The sequence below is a fragment of the Cyprinodon tularosa genome, unplaced genomic scaffold (assembly GCF_016077235.1).
Source record: "Cyprinodon tularosa strain WSP-4 unplaced genomic scaffold, ASM1607723v1 ctg20, whole genome shotgun sequence".
In the NCBI taxonomy this organism is placed as follows: domain Eukaryota; kingdom Metazoa; phylum Chordata; class Actinopteri; order Cyprinodontiformes; family Cyprinodontidae; genus Cyprinodon; species Cyprinodon tularosa.
Window position 1 is genome coordinate 82146 of NW_024038734.1, and position 15303 is coordinate 97448.

At 37.6% G+C, this 15303-nt stretch overlaps 1 protein-coding gene across 1 annotated transcript in view; it reads left to right on the forward strand.

Moving 5' to 3' along the window:
• Positions 1-307: 307 nt before the first annotated feature.
• Positions 308-15303, forward strand: part of ergic1 (endoplasmic reticulum-golgi intermediate compartment 1) — a 31167-nt gene continuing 16171 nt past the window's right edge. Inside the window, exons 1-2 of the mRNA XM_038284566.1 lie at positions 308-453; positions 13539-13600. Coding sequence (XP_038140494.1) covers positions 434-453; positions 13539-13600 — 82 coding nt within the window. The 5' untranslated portion in view covers positions 308-433. The remainder of the gene's footprint in view (positions 454-13538; positions 13601-15303) is intronic.

Here is a 15303-nt window from a genome sequence, read left to right on the forward strand (position 1 = left end):
TTACATAACAAGGGATTAAAATCTAATTAACAAACCCCCAAAAAAGCTCATGCAGTGAACAATGTTTATGTTGTAAATTATATATTTGGATGACTTTTAAGGATTTTAAATTTTAATATATCAATACTAAAGCTGACAGCAAGAGAAAGAGCAAAAAGACGGCTTTTAATATAGACCTATATCAACTTTATCATCGTTTCTTTGATAGTATCAAAGCAGCCACAGCAACTATCACAATGACGCACCCAGGCAGGAAACAGAATCAGAGCAAACCGGAAGAAGATTTCAGCCAATCAGCTTTTGCAAAGCGTCCTAAGCTGAGGTGACGTCACACCGGTTCAGATGAACAGCCGGTAGCGCTGAAGAAAGCTTGAAAAAAATCGCCTTTTGTTTGTATTTGTCCGCTAATTTCACCGCCAAACGCCCAAACATCATGCCTTTCGATGTTAGGAGGTGAGTAGGGGGCTTCTGCTCGCGTGGGTTTAGATTTAAAGGCACTGTTGGTGTCTGTAATAAGGGTGCTGGGTAATGAATTGACTGTTGAATGCAGTTAATTCATCAAACAGAAAAGGCGTCGTTACAAGAAACAAAACCTTTTTTATTCATGTGGGAGACACGACTCAAAGACTTATGACCCTGTAGTATGTTTTCTACTCTAAGAAGTGATGCTCTGGTATGCTGCTAGAGTTTTTCTCGGGTTTGCGCATGCGCAGATTTCCTCCTCCATCTAGAAGGCATGAAACCGGTTTGAATTGTAAACATCTTTAAAACAGAGTGATGCCATATTTCTATAGTGCTTTGCTTCACAACACCGAAGAGAAAATAAAATAACCCATAAATTTTGCTGATCTGGTTATACTTTGGAAAAAACTAATCATAGTCACACCCAGTTTCTGTGGAAGACATCTGCTTTTTCCCCACCCTTCACAAACTTAGAATATGGTCATAGAAAAAATAAAAATAAAAGTCCAAAACCACAAAATTTATATCCCTTTACCCTCAAACGATAATAGGAATCATTAAACAACAAAAGAAAATGTTTATAACGTGCCCCATTTTCTTTTTATTTAACTGACTGACAGTGATTCACAATTTTCCTAATACTATAAACTATATTTTATTGTTCCAGTGTTAATTGTCATTACATTGTCACAAGTACAGAGCAATGAAATGAAACATAAATATGATCATATTTATTTTATTTCTAAAAGAAAAGCAAATATTTCATATACAGTTTCTCTTTTCACAGCTTTTCAGTTTATTTCAGTTTATTTCTTTAGCGCCAATTCACAACACGTCATCTCAAGGCACTTTACAGTTCACCAGATCATACTGTCAAACTGATTCAAAGTTTTCTATCTAAAGAAAACCAGTTGATTGCATTGACTTGAATGCAATCCCTCACACTAAGCATGCTTGTAGTGACAGTGGAGAGGAAAAACTCCCTTTTAACAGGAAGAAACCTCCAGCGGAACCAGGCTCAGTGTGAGCGGACATCTGCCGAGGCCGACTGGGGTTCAAGGAGACAGAAGCAGAAGCTTTTATAGTGTCACAAGTACAGAGCAAAGAAATTCACTCTCTGAATTTAACCCATTCCCTTGGGGAGCAGTGGGCTGCCATTGTGGTGCGCCTGGGGAGGAGTGCAGGGTTAGTGGCCTTTGCTCAGGAACCCAGTCTGTGGGACTAGTTTCAAACTCACAACTTCAGGATTCCAAGCTCTATACCCTAACCACTAGACCACCACTCCGCCACAATAACATAATGATAGAAAAGTTAACCTACATGTAAACTTTTTTTAACCAAATGAGTATGTGTAATGTTACACAGAAAATGTATTGTGATTTTGATGCAGACCTATAGAAGAAACGCCTACTGCATCCATTGGTAGTTTATAAAAAAGACAGTTGTGCATGTTATTCTGCTTTTAGTCCTAACCCATAAGGAGATATTTGGTTTGTCTGGCCATCTGGTCCGGTTGTCAGTGGGCAAGTAAGCTTCTTAACTGGCACAGATCTTATTAACCTTTCCAAGGATTACCTTTTGATGAAAGTAATCGTAGGTTCTCCTGTAGATCTTAGGCTTTGACTGGTATGACCTTAAATGTTGTTGAGCAAAGTTCTTTGTTATTTGAGCTTTTAATTTTTTTTAATGCATGGTATACTTTATCCGCTGGTACTCAGCTTTCAAAAACAAACAAAAAAAATCTAATGAAACAAAACAGCTTATCTTCCTAACTAATTTTATTCATAATTGCTGTTCAACCACTGGATCAAGAAACAATCTTTAAATCAAAAAGTCTACATCAGCGTTTGCTGTTATTAGTCACACTGTTTTTATAATTCATGGCGTTTTTCTCCCCTTTTTTTTTTTTTTACTTCCCAGTTTCATTGGGAAGTAATGATGATGTCAGGTTGCAGTGTCAGGGCGATGTGAGGATGAAATGGGTTGATCACGGTCCGTTGAGTCTTAGTTGCAGCGGCAGACCGAGAGCTGGACAACTGGAAATAACTTGATTGGCCAACATACTATCTGTTTCGAGGTGTTGCGTTCTGCATACTAACTGATAGTCATCACCGTGAGAGTGTGTAACATGCTTCATTACTGTATATTACTTCATGCAGAAGGGTAGCTTCCGAGAAACCCGCGTTATGTTTTGTTTAACCACAGCAGAGGTACGATTTAACATACAGCTGACTCATTCTAAATTTGTTTCTGATTTATCGCTCGAATCCCAGAGAAAGACAACTACACTTCCACCTTATCGTGTAGACACTAGCATTCATTGTGTTTCTGTGTGGTTTTCAAAGCAAAACCCTGGAAATGATTCTCCTGTAGTAATACTTTCATCATTTAAGGAAGAGAAGGACTGAAACTGACTGATATCTCTTTATTTGACCAAAGTTTTGGTGCAAATTTAGTATGCCACAATGTTATAAAGGTTTCAGAATGAAGCTACTCATTAAAACTATTCAGGGTAATAAAGCATGACTAATAACATGTTTTAAAATAAGCATCCCTTAGAAAATGTAAATTAGGATGAGCAGTATTTACAAAAAACGAATACGAAGATGCCAGGAAGCAGCTGTTCTCAAGTTTTAATTATATGCCTAAACTTGTTAGCGGATTGTTGAAAAGTAGAAAGTGTCAGGACCTTAGAAACATCATCAAACCGTACAAATATTTTTATTGCGATTGAGACTTTTATGTCGAGGGTAATTAAGGGATATCAGGAGAGCTGAATTGGTGTGTAGCATCAGAGAGGCACGTTCAACAAGCTCTGAACAACAGTCCTATTCTCCTGGGGGCTGATAATCTGATGCTGGCATGCTCCGTAACGTGGGCTGATTCGTCGCCATCTGGTCTCTGTTTGGTCAGTTTTACCAAGCAAAGGTGAGCATTAGAGAAGGGCAACAGTCTTTGATCAGTGATAGATGGAAAAATCCATGTTTTTCTAAGAAACACATCATCACATGCATCTTAGACTTGGTCAACTGTAACATTTACAGCGAATAAAGAAGTGACTATTTGAATTTATTAATTTACATTTTTTTCTCTACAAGCTGACGGGTATGCAAAATGCATCAGTGAACTTCAATACAATATTGTGGTGTATATTTCAGTCTTTACCCTTTATTTCTAACCCCAGGTTTTGTGCTTTTACTCAAGGCAGTAGGGCTTTGCAGTCTATTATGGGTTGTTGGCAAAAGGCAATGTGGTCCAGCTTCTTAGCAGAGCTGCTAATTATATCATGTCACACCTTTCAATGCAGTGTCACTGTGTGCCATATGGACTGTTTCAATGCAGTATTTTAGAGGCCTGTCAGTAATCTTTTAACCACTTGTAAGGAATGATTTTTTTCTATTATGCTGTAAAAAAGAGCAATTTGTAATTGTAAATAAAAAAAAAATGCATGTCATAAATGAAATTCTGAAAAAGTTCTAAATCCAAAAAATGTTTTGGGAGTAACTTTGCTGTTTTCTCAGATTTTATCTTTTCAAGTTATTATTATTATCTTTTTACTTTTTTTTCCAACCCAGTGACACCTGATACAGATCTTAGTGAATAAGGAGATATGTGTTGGAACATTTTGGCTTAATCATAACATTATCATTGGCCTTTTAGAGAAATCTGAGTCAGTTTAAACACAAAATCCTGTATTATCTGGTTAATTATCTCAACTTATACATAAATAGAACATTGTCTAAACTGGAACATAAGTAAAACTGATCTGTTATTAAGTAATAAGTATTTTCCCCTTGTTGCTGTGTGGGGGATTGGTAGGGATCAGCCATAGGGAACCTGTTTGGGCTTGTGATAGTAGTAACAGTAGAGCACAGGGGTGTTTATTTAAGCAGATAAATAATGTCAGCTATATATATATATATATATATATATATATATATATATATACACTCACCGGCCACTTTATTAGGTACACCCGTCCAACTGCTTGTTAACACTTAATTTCTTCGCAGCCAAAAACATGGCGGCAAGTCAGTGCATTTAGGCATGTAGACTTGGTCAAGACAATCTCCTGCAGTTCAAACCGAGCATCAGTATGGGGAAGAAAGGTGATTTGAGTGACTTTGAACGTGGCATGATTTTTGGTGCCAGAAGGGCTGGTCTGAGTATTTCAGAAACTGCTGATCTACTGGGATTTTCACGCACAACCATCTCTAGGGTTTACAGAGAATGGTCCGAAAAAGAAAAAACATCCAGTGAGTGGCAGTTCTGTGGGCGGAAATGCCTTGTTGATGCCAGAGGTCAGAGGAGAATAGCCAGACTGGTTCGAGCTGATAGAAGGGCAACAGTGACTCAAATAACCACCCGTTACAACCAAGGTGGGCAGAAGAGCATCTCTGAACGCACAGTATGTTGAACTTTGAGGCAGATGGGCTACAGCAGCAGAAGACCACACCGGGTGCCCCTCCTTTCAGCTAAGAACAGGAAACTGAGGCTACAATTTGCACAAGCTCATCGAAATTGGACAATAGAAGATTGGAAAAACGTTGCCTGGTCTGATGAGTCTCGATTTCTGCTGCGACATTCGGATGGTAGGGTCAGAATTTGGCGTCTACAACATGAAAGCATGGATCCATCCTGCCTTGTATCAACGGTTCAGGCTGGTGGTGGTGGTGGTGTCATGGTGTGGGGAATATTTTCTTGGCACTCTTTGGGCCCCTTGGTACCAATTGAGCATCTTTGCAACGCCACAGCCTATCTGAGTATTGTTGCTGACCATGTCCATCTCTTTATGACCACAATGTACCCAACTTCTGATGGCTACTTTCAGCAGGATAATGCGCCATGTCATAAAGCTGGAATCATTTCAGACTGGTTTCTTGAACATGACAATGAGTTCACTGTACTCAAATGGCCTCCACAGTCACCAGATCTCAATCCAATAGAGCATCTTTGGGATGTGGTGGAACGGGAGATTCGCATCATGGATGTGCAGCCGACAAATCTGCGGCAACTGTGTGATGCCATCATGTCAATATGGACCAAACTCCCTGAGGAATGCTTCCAGCACCTTGTTGAATCTATGCCACGAAGAATTGAGGCGGTTCTGAAGGCAAAAGGGGGTCCAACCCGTTACTAGCATGAGGTACCTAATAAAGTGGCCGGTGAGTGTATATATATATATATATTAGGGATGTAGGGATGGAACGGTTTATGAAAACCGTCCGAACCGTTCGGTTCGACTGTCTCGGTTCGATTCGCGTGTGTTGCGTTCGGTTCATGCGCTGCTCCTTTTTCTCATAGGCGAAGCGTGTACACTCCAGAGCATAAGGTGGCGGTACTTCGACCAAAGCCAACCACCAGTCGTAAACAAGAAGAAGAAGCGAAGCAGCGTAGCCGGGTGTAGCAGAAAAAAATCAGTTGTTGTGGAGAATTGTGTGGGTATGGCGAGTGAGAAAGAACAGGAGTTGGAAGATGCACCAGCAGCACTTTACTTCAAATCTGATATTATCCTGCTGATAGAAACACTCTACATTTGTTTAAAGTTTCTGTAACTTATTGGTTAATTTTAAAAGGGCCAGTTGTTTTCAATGTTGTTGACCTTTGACCCCTGTTTTTTTTCCTAATAATATTAATGGATGAAGCTTTTTCTAACACACTACAGTATAGAATATGTAATAAAGGCTGCTGTGATTCGTGCTAATGTTGTATCAGGTCTATTTAGGTATTGGCCAATTCTCACAGCTAATATCAAGATCGTATCAAGAGTTAAAAAGTTGTTCCGGGACTAGGGATGAAACAGTTAATCTAATTAATCGATTATTTAAATAATTGACAACTAAGTCAGTAATTGATTAATCGTTACCTAGAGTGTAGAGACACAAAAACATGCCTTTAGCTGCCTAAGAAACCCACTTAGAGCAATAATTATACGAAATATGTAAAAAAATATATATAAACATTTTGCATTTAGGATTACATTTTTTTCCCTCTTTGTTAATACACTCTATCAAGAACACCACTGCTAGAAAAAGTTTTAGTTTAATTTAGTTTAGTTTAATTTAGTTTAGTCTAGTTTAATTTTGTAAAAATTCTTCTTAAAGGAACCTTTCGCTATCTGATTATTTATCGATTAATCGAAAAAATAATCGACAGATTAATTGATTTGCAAAATGTTCGTTAGTTGAAGCCACAATTGGGATAACCCTAAATAAAACAATATAGAAATAGTATTGCACTTTTTTTGTAATGTCAAACTGGTATTTCTATACCTAATGTAACCTAATCCCAAATGACGGATGAGCTCAACATGTTGACGAGCTGAGGACTTTTCCTTTAAAGTTTAATGACCCTTTAACTTGTGTCATCTGTTGACAGATGGGTGTTTAGCTTGAGCTCAGCTGATGATGGTGTTGTGTGTTTGTCAAAGTGATGATTAGATCATTGCCTGTAGCTTCAGTTAAAAAGTCAACAGTTTTTTTTTTTTTGTGTCCTTTTCACGGTTAAAGAATCGTCTTATCTTGATGGCCCAACAGCTGTCTCATCCTTGACGCACACCTCCAGTATATGAGTATAAGTCCACACACTGCAGATAGAAGTTCAACATCACAGTATGGGGCTACCTTCAGTTTCTGTTATTTAAGGAGAGGCTGAACTAGTGACTAACAGTGACTCATCCCTAAGATGAGATTTTTTCAGTAAGACCTTTTCCTTGAAAAGCGGGCTCGTGCTTTTGTTTCCTCACTTTAACCGAGTCATGGTGGTACACGGTGTCCTTACCATCCACAAAACATAAGTCTCTTCACAGAAGATTCGCCTGTGATGTGTCACGTAGGAAACCTTGGTTCAGGAAATCACTAACGTCAACCAGAGGTTAATATAAAGGTAGAACTCTACCCATAGATTTCACCCACATGTGAACCAATAGAGGATAAGTCACTGCTGCTTTTATGTAAAAAAATATATATAAATAATGGTTTAAAAATACTGACGGTAGAGCTGATGCTTGCTGTAAATGTGAATTTACCTTTTTTTTTCTTCTCAGGTTTAATAAGAACTGTGAGATAATCGTTTTTACTGTAGATAAAGGTTTATGCGTCACTTTATTTTACAGACTGTACAGGAGCGCTAGGTGACGGGAAATGTCTTATTTTTACTTGATTTAACAACTTACTACTTTTGATGTTCACTCTCTGCATTTTGTTCCATTCTCTTGGGGTGCAGTGGGCTGCCATTGTGTGGTGCCAAGAGAGCAATTTGGGGTTAAGGGTCTTTGCTCAGGAACCCAGATGGGAGGCTGTGGGGATCAAACTGGGTACTTGAAACCTCAGAGCACATGCAATGCTCTAACCACGAGGCAAAAAACTCCCTCACAAGGTATATGTGGAACAAAAAACAATCAGACAAGTTATAGACAAGCTTAATCCCTGCTAGGGCTGAAATAATGAATCTTGATCAATCGATTATTGAAATAATTGTTAACGAATTTAATTATCTTTTTGTCGTTAACTGGAATGTAGAGACTCTACGCGTCTTTAGCTGACAGAGCAACCCACCTTGAACAGCAGTTGTACAAAAAAAATGTAAACATTTTGCTTTTGTGGTCCCGTTTCTCTGACCGTGACTGGCTGGATGTGCTCTCTTCGTCCTCTGGCATGGGAGTTGGCTCAGAGCTCGTCTGCTTGGCTGTGTGTTTCCTGGAAGGGGCCGCTTTTTGCAGCTGCTTTTTGTGTCTCTACTTCTGTCTCCTTGAACCCCAGTCGGCCTCTGCAGATGGCCGCTCACACTGAGCCTGGTTCTGCTGTAGGTTTCTTCCTGTTAAAAGGAAGTTTTTCCTCTCCACTGTCGCTACAAGCATGCTTATTGTGAGGAATTGTATTTGAGTCAATGAGTCAATGCAATCAACTGGAAAACTTTGAATCAATTTGACTGTATGATCTGATTGAACTGTAAAGTGCCTTGAGATGACACGTGTTGTGAATTTGGCGCTATATTAATAAACGGAATTGAATGAATTTTAAGATAAAATAAACTTTTTTGTTTGTCAATATGCTCTATCCAGAACTCAAGTGTAAAAGTTTTAGTTTCACCTGGTTTAGTTTTGTAAAAAGTTATGTTTAAAGAACCCGATATTTAATCAATTAATTGACAAAAAAAATCGACATATTAATCGATTTGTAAAATAATTGCTAGTTGCAGCCCTATATGTTCTCTGTTCGGTTCATTGGCTTTTATCTGATGCTGATCTAGTCAAACTTTAATGTGGATCCATGTTACCTTGGGGCGTAATGCATTTCCACTGAAGGCTAGTCAGCTAAATAAAACACACCCAAAGGACCAGCATGGGTCATTGAGAATTTCTTACAGTTTGACAACCTCGAGTATTATCATAAATCAGAAAGAAAAAACATTCAATATTATTTAATTGCTTTAGAAAAGCAAATTTTTCCATTTCAGGTATGATATAAAGCAGAACATGGTTACGCTTTTGATACTTTTCTTTGTTTTTTTGTGGGGGTGTTGCTGACTTGATAGTAGTGTAAACAGTAGGATGGGGAGGGGAAAGCCTGTGTTATTGCATGCCTCAAACAAAAGGCGAACGCTGGATTCACTCCAGCCTGCTCTCTGGCATCTTATTAAAAAAAGCTTCAAACTATTGAAACTGTGTTGTGGAAATTTGTTGTCTAAGCAGAACTGTTACTGGTTTAAAACTCACTGAACACTGATAAAGGTAACCAACATATTCCTGGTTTAAACAGCCGTATTAAGATCCAGAACTGAACAGAGACGACTGAATACCGCTTTAAACTGTATATATAAAACACCTCAGCACCTGTATTTAAAGATGTTTAGTGTTAACTAATGGTTAAGGTTATCAGTTACTAATGTGCTCATGCTTGCCTTTTGGCCTTCAGTCTAAATTTGTCCTTTATTCAGCAGATATATCAACATGCTTTCCAAACCATATCTCATATCTGTTCTTGTGAAACACGTGCAGCTTCCTGGCCTTCACCGCTGCTGTTTTTGCTCGTTTTACGTCAGCTTAGTTCCCCCTTTCACAGTTTAACATGTTGGCAGTATTTAAATAAAAAAAAAAACACACATCTATTTCAAAATGCTGCATTGGGATAAAATTATGTTTCATGTTTGCATATCTTTCATATAGCATTTTAAAGCTGCTGTACCTCCAGAACTGTTGACGTAGAATGATGAGTAATTCATTGTCTGTTTTATTTCCTATTCTTTAGGTCTTACAGTAAATAATCTATTTGCATTATTTAATTTCATGACGTAGAAAGCATAATTTCAGTCTAATTTTAGATTTCAGATACTCTCTACATGCTAAAATCACTCAGACTCTGTAATGCTATAACATTATATTAGTCCACATAACCAGCTGTTACCTTTTAAATGTATCTTGTTTGTAAATCTATGCCAAGCGTCCACCATGCATCTTTTTGAGGCTATTTCCAGCCAGCATGGAGTGTTAGGACTCGGCTATCGAGTGACCGGATAAGTGAGATTTGGTTTCCCTGCTCAGGTTTTAATTTAGCTGTGGGAAGCTGCCTGCTAAAGATACCCATGTCTGCATGCAGATGCAGTTACTGAAAAAGAAGACGGCCTTCACATTTACAGCAGCAGCTCAGCACTTTTGATCTGTTTGTTTGGTTTGTTGCGACGCTGCCAGTCCTCAGGGTCAGACCATTTTCCTACCCTCACTTGCAGTCATTTTTTTTAAAGAAATTTCTCAAATCCAATGTGGTTTGATCATTTTAATGAAATAAAGGTTCAAGCATGCGACTGTAGGAGTTGGTTACGCTACGATAACCAAGTAAAAACTCCAGGGTTGCCCAAAATGTAACAAACTTGAAAAATAAATGATACAAAATATAAAACATTTGGTAATTGTCTTTAGCTTTTCTAGTTGTAGAACAGCATGACTTAAGAGTGACTTCCACCACTTCTTTAATCTGTGGACAAGAAATTAGGGCTGAAGCAATTAGTCAGATTAATAATTTCAATCGTTTCCAATCCAAGTCGATCATTGGAATAATCTGGTGATTAAATCTGGTGATTAAATCGAAACGTTATGTAATGTAAACGTACACCTATAAAGTATGCAATGTGCTCAAACAATTTATTTGTTTCTATTTTTAGACAAAACTCTATAAATATGTTTTATAACATACAATATTTTATAGTCTGAATAGTTTTTTTACTATCATGCAAATCTATTTATCTGTTTAGATATCTTTTTTTAAATGTCATCTTTTTAACACAAATATATATATGTATATATATATATATATACATATATGTACACCAATATACACGTTTGTCGGTGTTTTTGTGTTTTAGACAAAAATAATCAAAGCAAAAAAACTAAGAAGAGAAAACAGACAAAAATCAACACACAAAGAATATAGATTATTCATTTAATTAAAAAATAATCAATAGATTAATCAGCTACTAATATAATCGATAGGAACAGTCCTAAAAGACAAACACTAGTGAAGGACCGACATGTGGAGGAAGGGTAGGAAGCTTAGGAAAATCCAGAACTTTCTCTGATATCTTTTTAATAAGGAATCATTTTGGGTCTTTTTCAATGACATTTTGTTTAAAATTTAGATATAAACTAAAATCTGGTATATCTTGAACCGATTCATCGCTAGGAATGATGTAAAACACAAACCGAAAATGTATCAACGTGATCTGCTACTATGATCTCTTTAATTTAATCTTTGCTTAATACTTTGGCAAGTTCAACATTAGCAAAGCTGTATTTAAATGTTAAATTCAAAGTAATGCAAATGTAAAAGTCTACAACATTATCTCAGTAATGAATATCTAAAAGCTCATCTAAGCAGCTGCCTGGCTCTGAGAAAAATGAAAAGCAACTGAAAGAAAAAGAGAAAAGAAAAGCTAACTGCTGTTAGCCCATCATTTCCCATAATGTAATCAGTAACAACAGTGAACCGGAAAAGATGAGGTTATTCTGAGGTTTGGAAAATCCAGAAACCTCGGTAAAGATGTGAATTATTGTGAGAAAGTAGAACCGTATTACTCATTTAACTTTGTGTTAACCATGGATGTCCCCCGTTATTTGTCGCGATTCAATACTAAGTAATGTTTCATTAGTCTTTGTTTTTTTTTATCCTGTTTTCCTTTCTAAAGTGTTTTAACTGAAGTTGCAGCAGGAGACCCTTAATACGTTTCTATAACACAACTAATTTGATAGGTTGCAGTTTTATTTAAAATGCTTAATTTGACGAAAATGTGTATAGCTACCAAATTTAATAAACTCCTGTTTGTTTCCTTGTAGTAATTTGTTTTTAACAAAATTGGCAAATTAGTTTACTTTTTTTCCCCGTTACGAGCTGATAATTCTTGCACTAGTTTAAAAAAAAAGTTAAGTAATGTTCCAGATTTCAGGATTTTTTTTATTTTTATTCCCTTTTTCAAAACTTGCCTATGTTGTTTTGCTGAGCTACAAGTTATCCACTAGTTTTAGCTGTTTACAAACAGACATCAGTCTGATTACAGCCTGCAGAGCAGGTCACATGACACACAGAGAAAACGGGTCTTTGCAGCAGCCAAAGCAGTTTAAATGTCGTAAACTGTTATGAAAACACCTTTTCCATATTGTTAAAATAATATGCACAGCCTACAATACAAATATTCTTTTTTTCAAATTGATTTTTTAACTTGCTGCAGCATGAGTGCCTTACTGGAATTGTTTTTGAGGCTAACAGACTAACATTTCTTTAACATTTCATAAAAAAAATGTTCTTAATTGACATTAAAAAGATCAGGGTATCATGTGTACAAATGTGTACAGATTTGAAACCAGTTTGATTTAGTAATATTCTTAATCTTTACACAAAGGTTTAAAAAAGAGGTAATTTTCTTTAGAGGTGCGTTTGTTTTATTCTTGTGCAAAAGCAAAGCTCCCAGTTTCTGTTTTGTCTTTCTAATGTTTGCACGTCAACCAGAGCAAACACGCCATGATTGCAGGAGCTGAACTTTTAGTTTCTGGTCTGAAACTGGTCTGTTTTTGTTCTAAAACCTCTGGCCGATCATTTCCAATCAAAAGGGGAAGAGTAAGGTGTGCTATCCAGAAAATGAAAGCGCATGAGTAAAAATTCACAAAATAGATTATTGCATATTTGCTGAACTAATATAATAATTTTCCTCATATTAGATGGTTACAGATGATAAACAGTCCTTATAGGTCAGGTTCTCCTGGCTCCTATGCCATCTTCAGCTGCTTGTTGTCATGCAGGTCAGCAGACTGAAGTGTCAGATCGATGATTTCATATGTTGTGGCTTAGGAAGAAAAAAAAAACAAAGCAAAAGAAGTAAAAGCAGAAACTGAGGACAAAAATTAAAGCAAAAGTCCTGTTCTGGGTGGACAGGAAGCCCTCCCTCTCCTCCTTCCTCCTCCGCCCTGCATTGCATCAGTTGTGATCATTTTCTGGCTGCTGACAGTGGAAGAAATATGGACAGATGTGTCTGTTTTGGAAGGAGAAAGAGGAAGGAGGATGAGGGTGGGAGGTTGAGTATGTGGCTGAAAGAACGGGGGGGCTGAAAGCGTTTCACTGCCCAAAAAGGATATGTGAAAGAACTCCTGGATGGGAATAGTTTCTGGGTTATGTTACTGCTTTTCTTTTTTTCTTTTTTCTTTTATTAGAGCCGTAGTATTTCATAAGAGGATCAGGTGGAAGTGATTTCAACCAACATCTGTTTGTATTTTCTATTTTTATGAAAGGACGAAGAACACAAAACACTTGTTTACAAGTTGGACTCTTTATAGCACAGATCATAATAAAAGACCACCTCTGAATAGAAGAACATTCCTTTCTTTTGAGTCTCAGCTGGTGCTCTGGGTCCGTTACGTGTGATGGCGCCGGTCCAGAGCTAACATTCCACATCTCCTCTGTAATATGAACACCACCATGGGTACAGAAAGTGTTCATTTTCTCAGCATGCAATGTTTTCTTTGGCTACGTTTTATTTTCTTTTCCTCACTCGCCTTTTCCCTCTTCTGTTCCCTTTTTTTTTTTCTCTCCTAGATTTGATATCTACAGGAAAGTGCCAAAAGATCTCACCCAACCAACCTACACAGGAGCGTTCAGTGAGTAAGACTCCATGTACATATGGACATTCTACATACCTATATACTGTACATTATGTGGGTTTTTATTGAAAACCATGTCCCCAATCCTGTAGAGCAGGGGTCTTCAATGTTTTCCTGTCTAAGGACCCCCAAACTAATGGCGAGATGGAGAGGGGACCCCCTAATTATATATATATTGTATGAAATAGCGTTATATCCAACAGGTTCTATAGTCACTCTATTACAGATGGAGTCATGTAACGAAAGTAATTTCGCCCTGGGATTATTAAAGTATTTCTAATTCTGATTCTGATCCCTCATTGATGGGACAGGTGTTGTGAATGAAACGGTGCCCAGCTTGAAAGAGCTCCTGTGTGTCGCTGAATGTGTGCATTGATGATTAAAAGACATCTTCTGCCTCCATTTATCTGTTTACTGCAGTGTTTTGATTTCATGTTAATGTGTATTTAAAGACATTTCAATTATTGGAAATAATTGCAGGGGAAAAAAAAAAAAAGTCTAATCAACCGGAACTTTTGTGACCTCCATGCAGTACCTCTGTGGACCCCCTAGGGGTCGCGGACCCCCGTTGAAGACCTCCACTGTAGAGAACCTACGTCACCCATCACAATAATCATTGCCTTCATTTCTAGTTGGATTTTACATGATAGAAAAAAATGCATATTTCTGATGTGGATGGAAGGAGATACCTATTTTTTAGCACTTCTTAGAAACTAGACCTAAAGTTAAAGGAATAGTACACCCAAAACATGATTAGCCTTCATTTTCTACTCACCCCCATGCTGAACAACACTCTGGAGTACTTTTTTGATATCTCAAATGCATCTGGAGATCTGGGAGGCTTCTTGCTGTCTGCTGACATTCAAATAATGGAGGTCTATGGTGACCGAGACAGAAAGGTCCATAAAAGTCCACAAAAAAAGTGTCAATATTCCTCCATACTGCTCGTCCAATGTATTCCAAGTGTCCTGAGTGGGTAGCATCCAGAATTTACTCGAAACGAAGTCATTTAGAATGTTTTTAGAGCATAAACAGTAGTGTATAGGATTTCCTGAAAGCGCGTTCACGACGCTACGGAAACCTCGGGCGCTGGGCACCTCCATTATTTGAATGTCAGTAGACAGCAAGAAGCCTCCCAGATCTCCAGATGCATTTGAGATATAAAAAAAGTACTCCAGAGTGTTGTTCAGCATGGGGGTGAGTAGAAAATGAAGGCTAATCATGTTTTGGGTGTACTATTCCTTTAATAGTTTAAGGAATAAGGATTTGATAATGGGTGTATTCCTTTCTTCACAAAACAGCTCAGTTGATTGGATGCAGATTGTTAGCCCTTATTTCTAAATAATATCACATACATTACCTCACAAAGTGACTATGCCCCCACAGATTTTTGTATTTTATCATATATTGTCATGGGTCAACACTGAAGATTAGAGCTGAGGTTGATTGGATTAATAGATTATTGAAGTAATGATGAAAAAATGTGGTGATTGTATAATTTACACAGAGTAATGGTAAAAATTATATTCAGTTTATTTATATAGCGCAATTCACAACGCATGTCATCTCAAGGCACTTTACAGTTACAGTTAAAGTTTTATATCTAAGGAAAACCAGTTCAGTGCATCGACTCATTGACTCGAAGGCAATCCCTCACACTAAGCATGCTTGTAGCGACAGTGGAGAGGGAAAAAAACTCC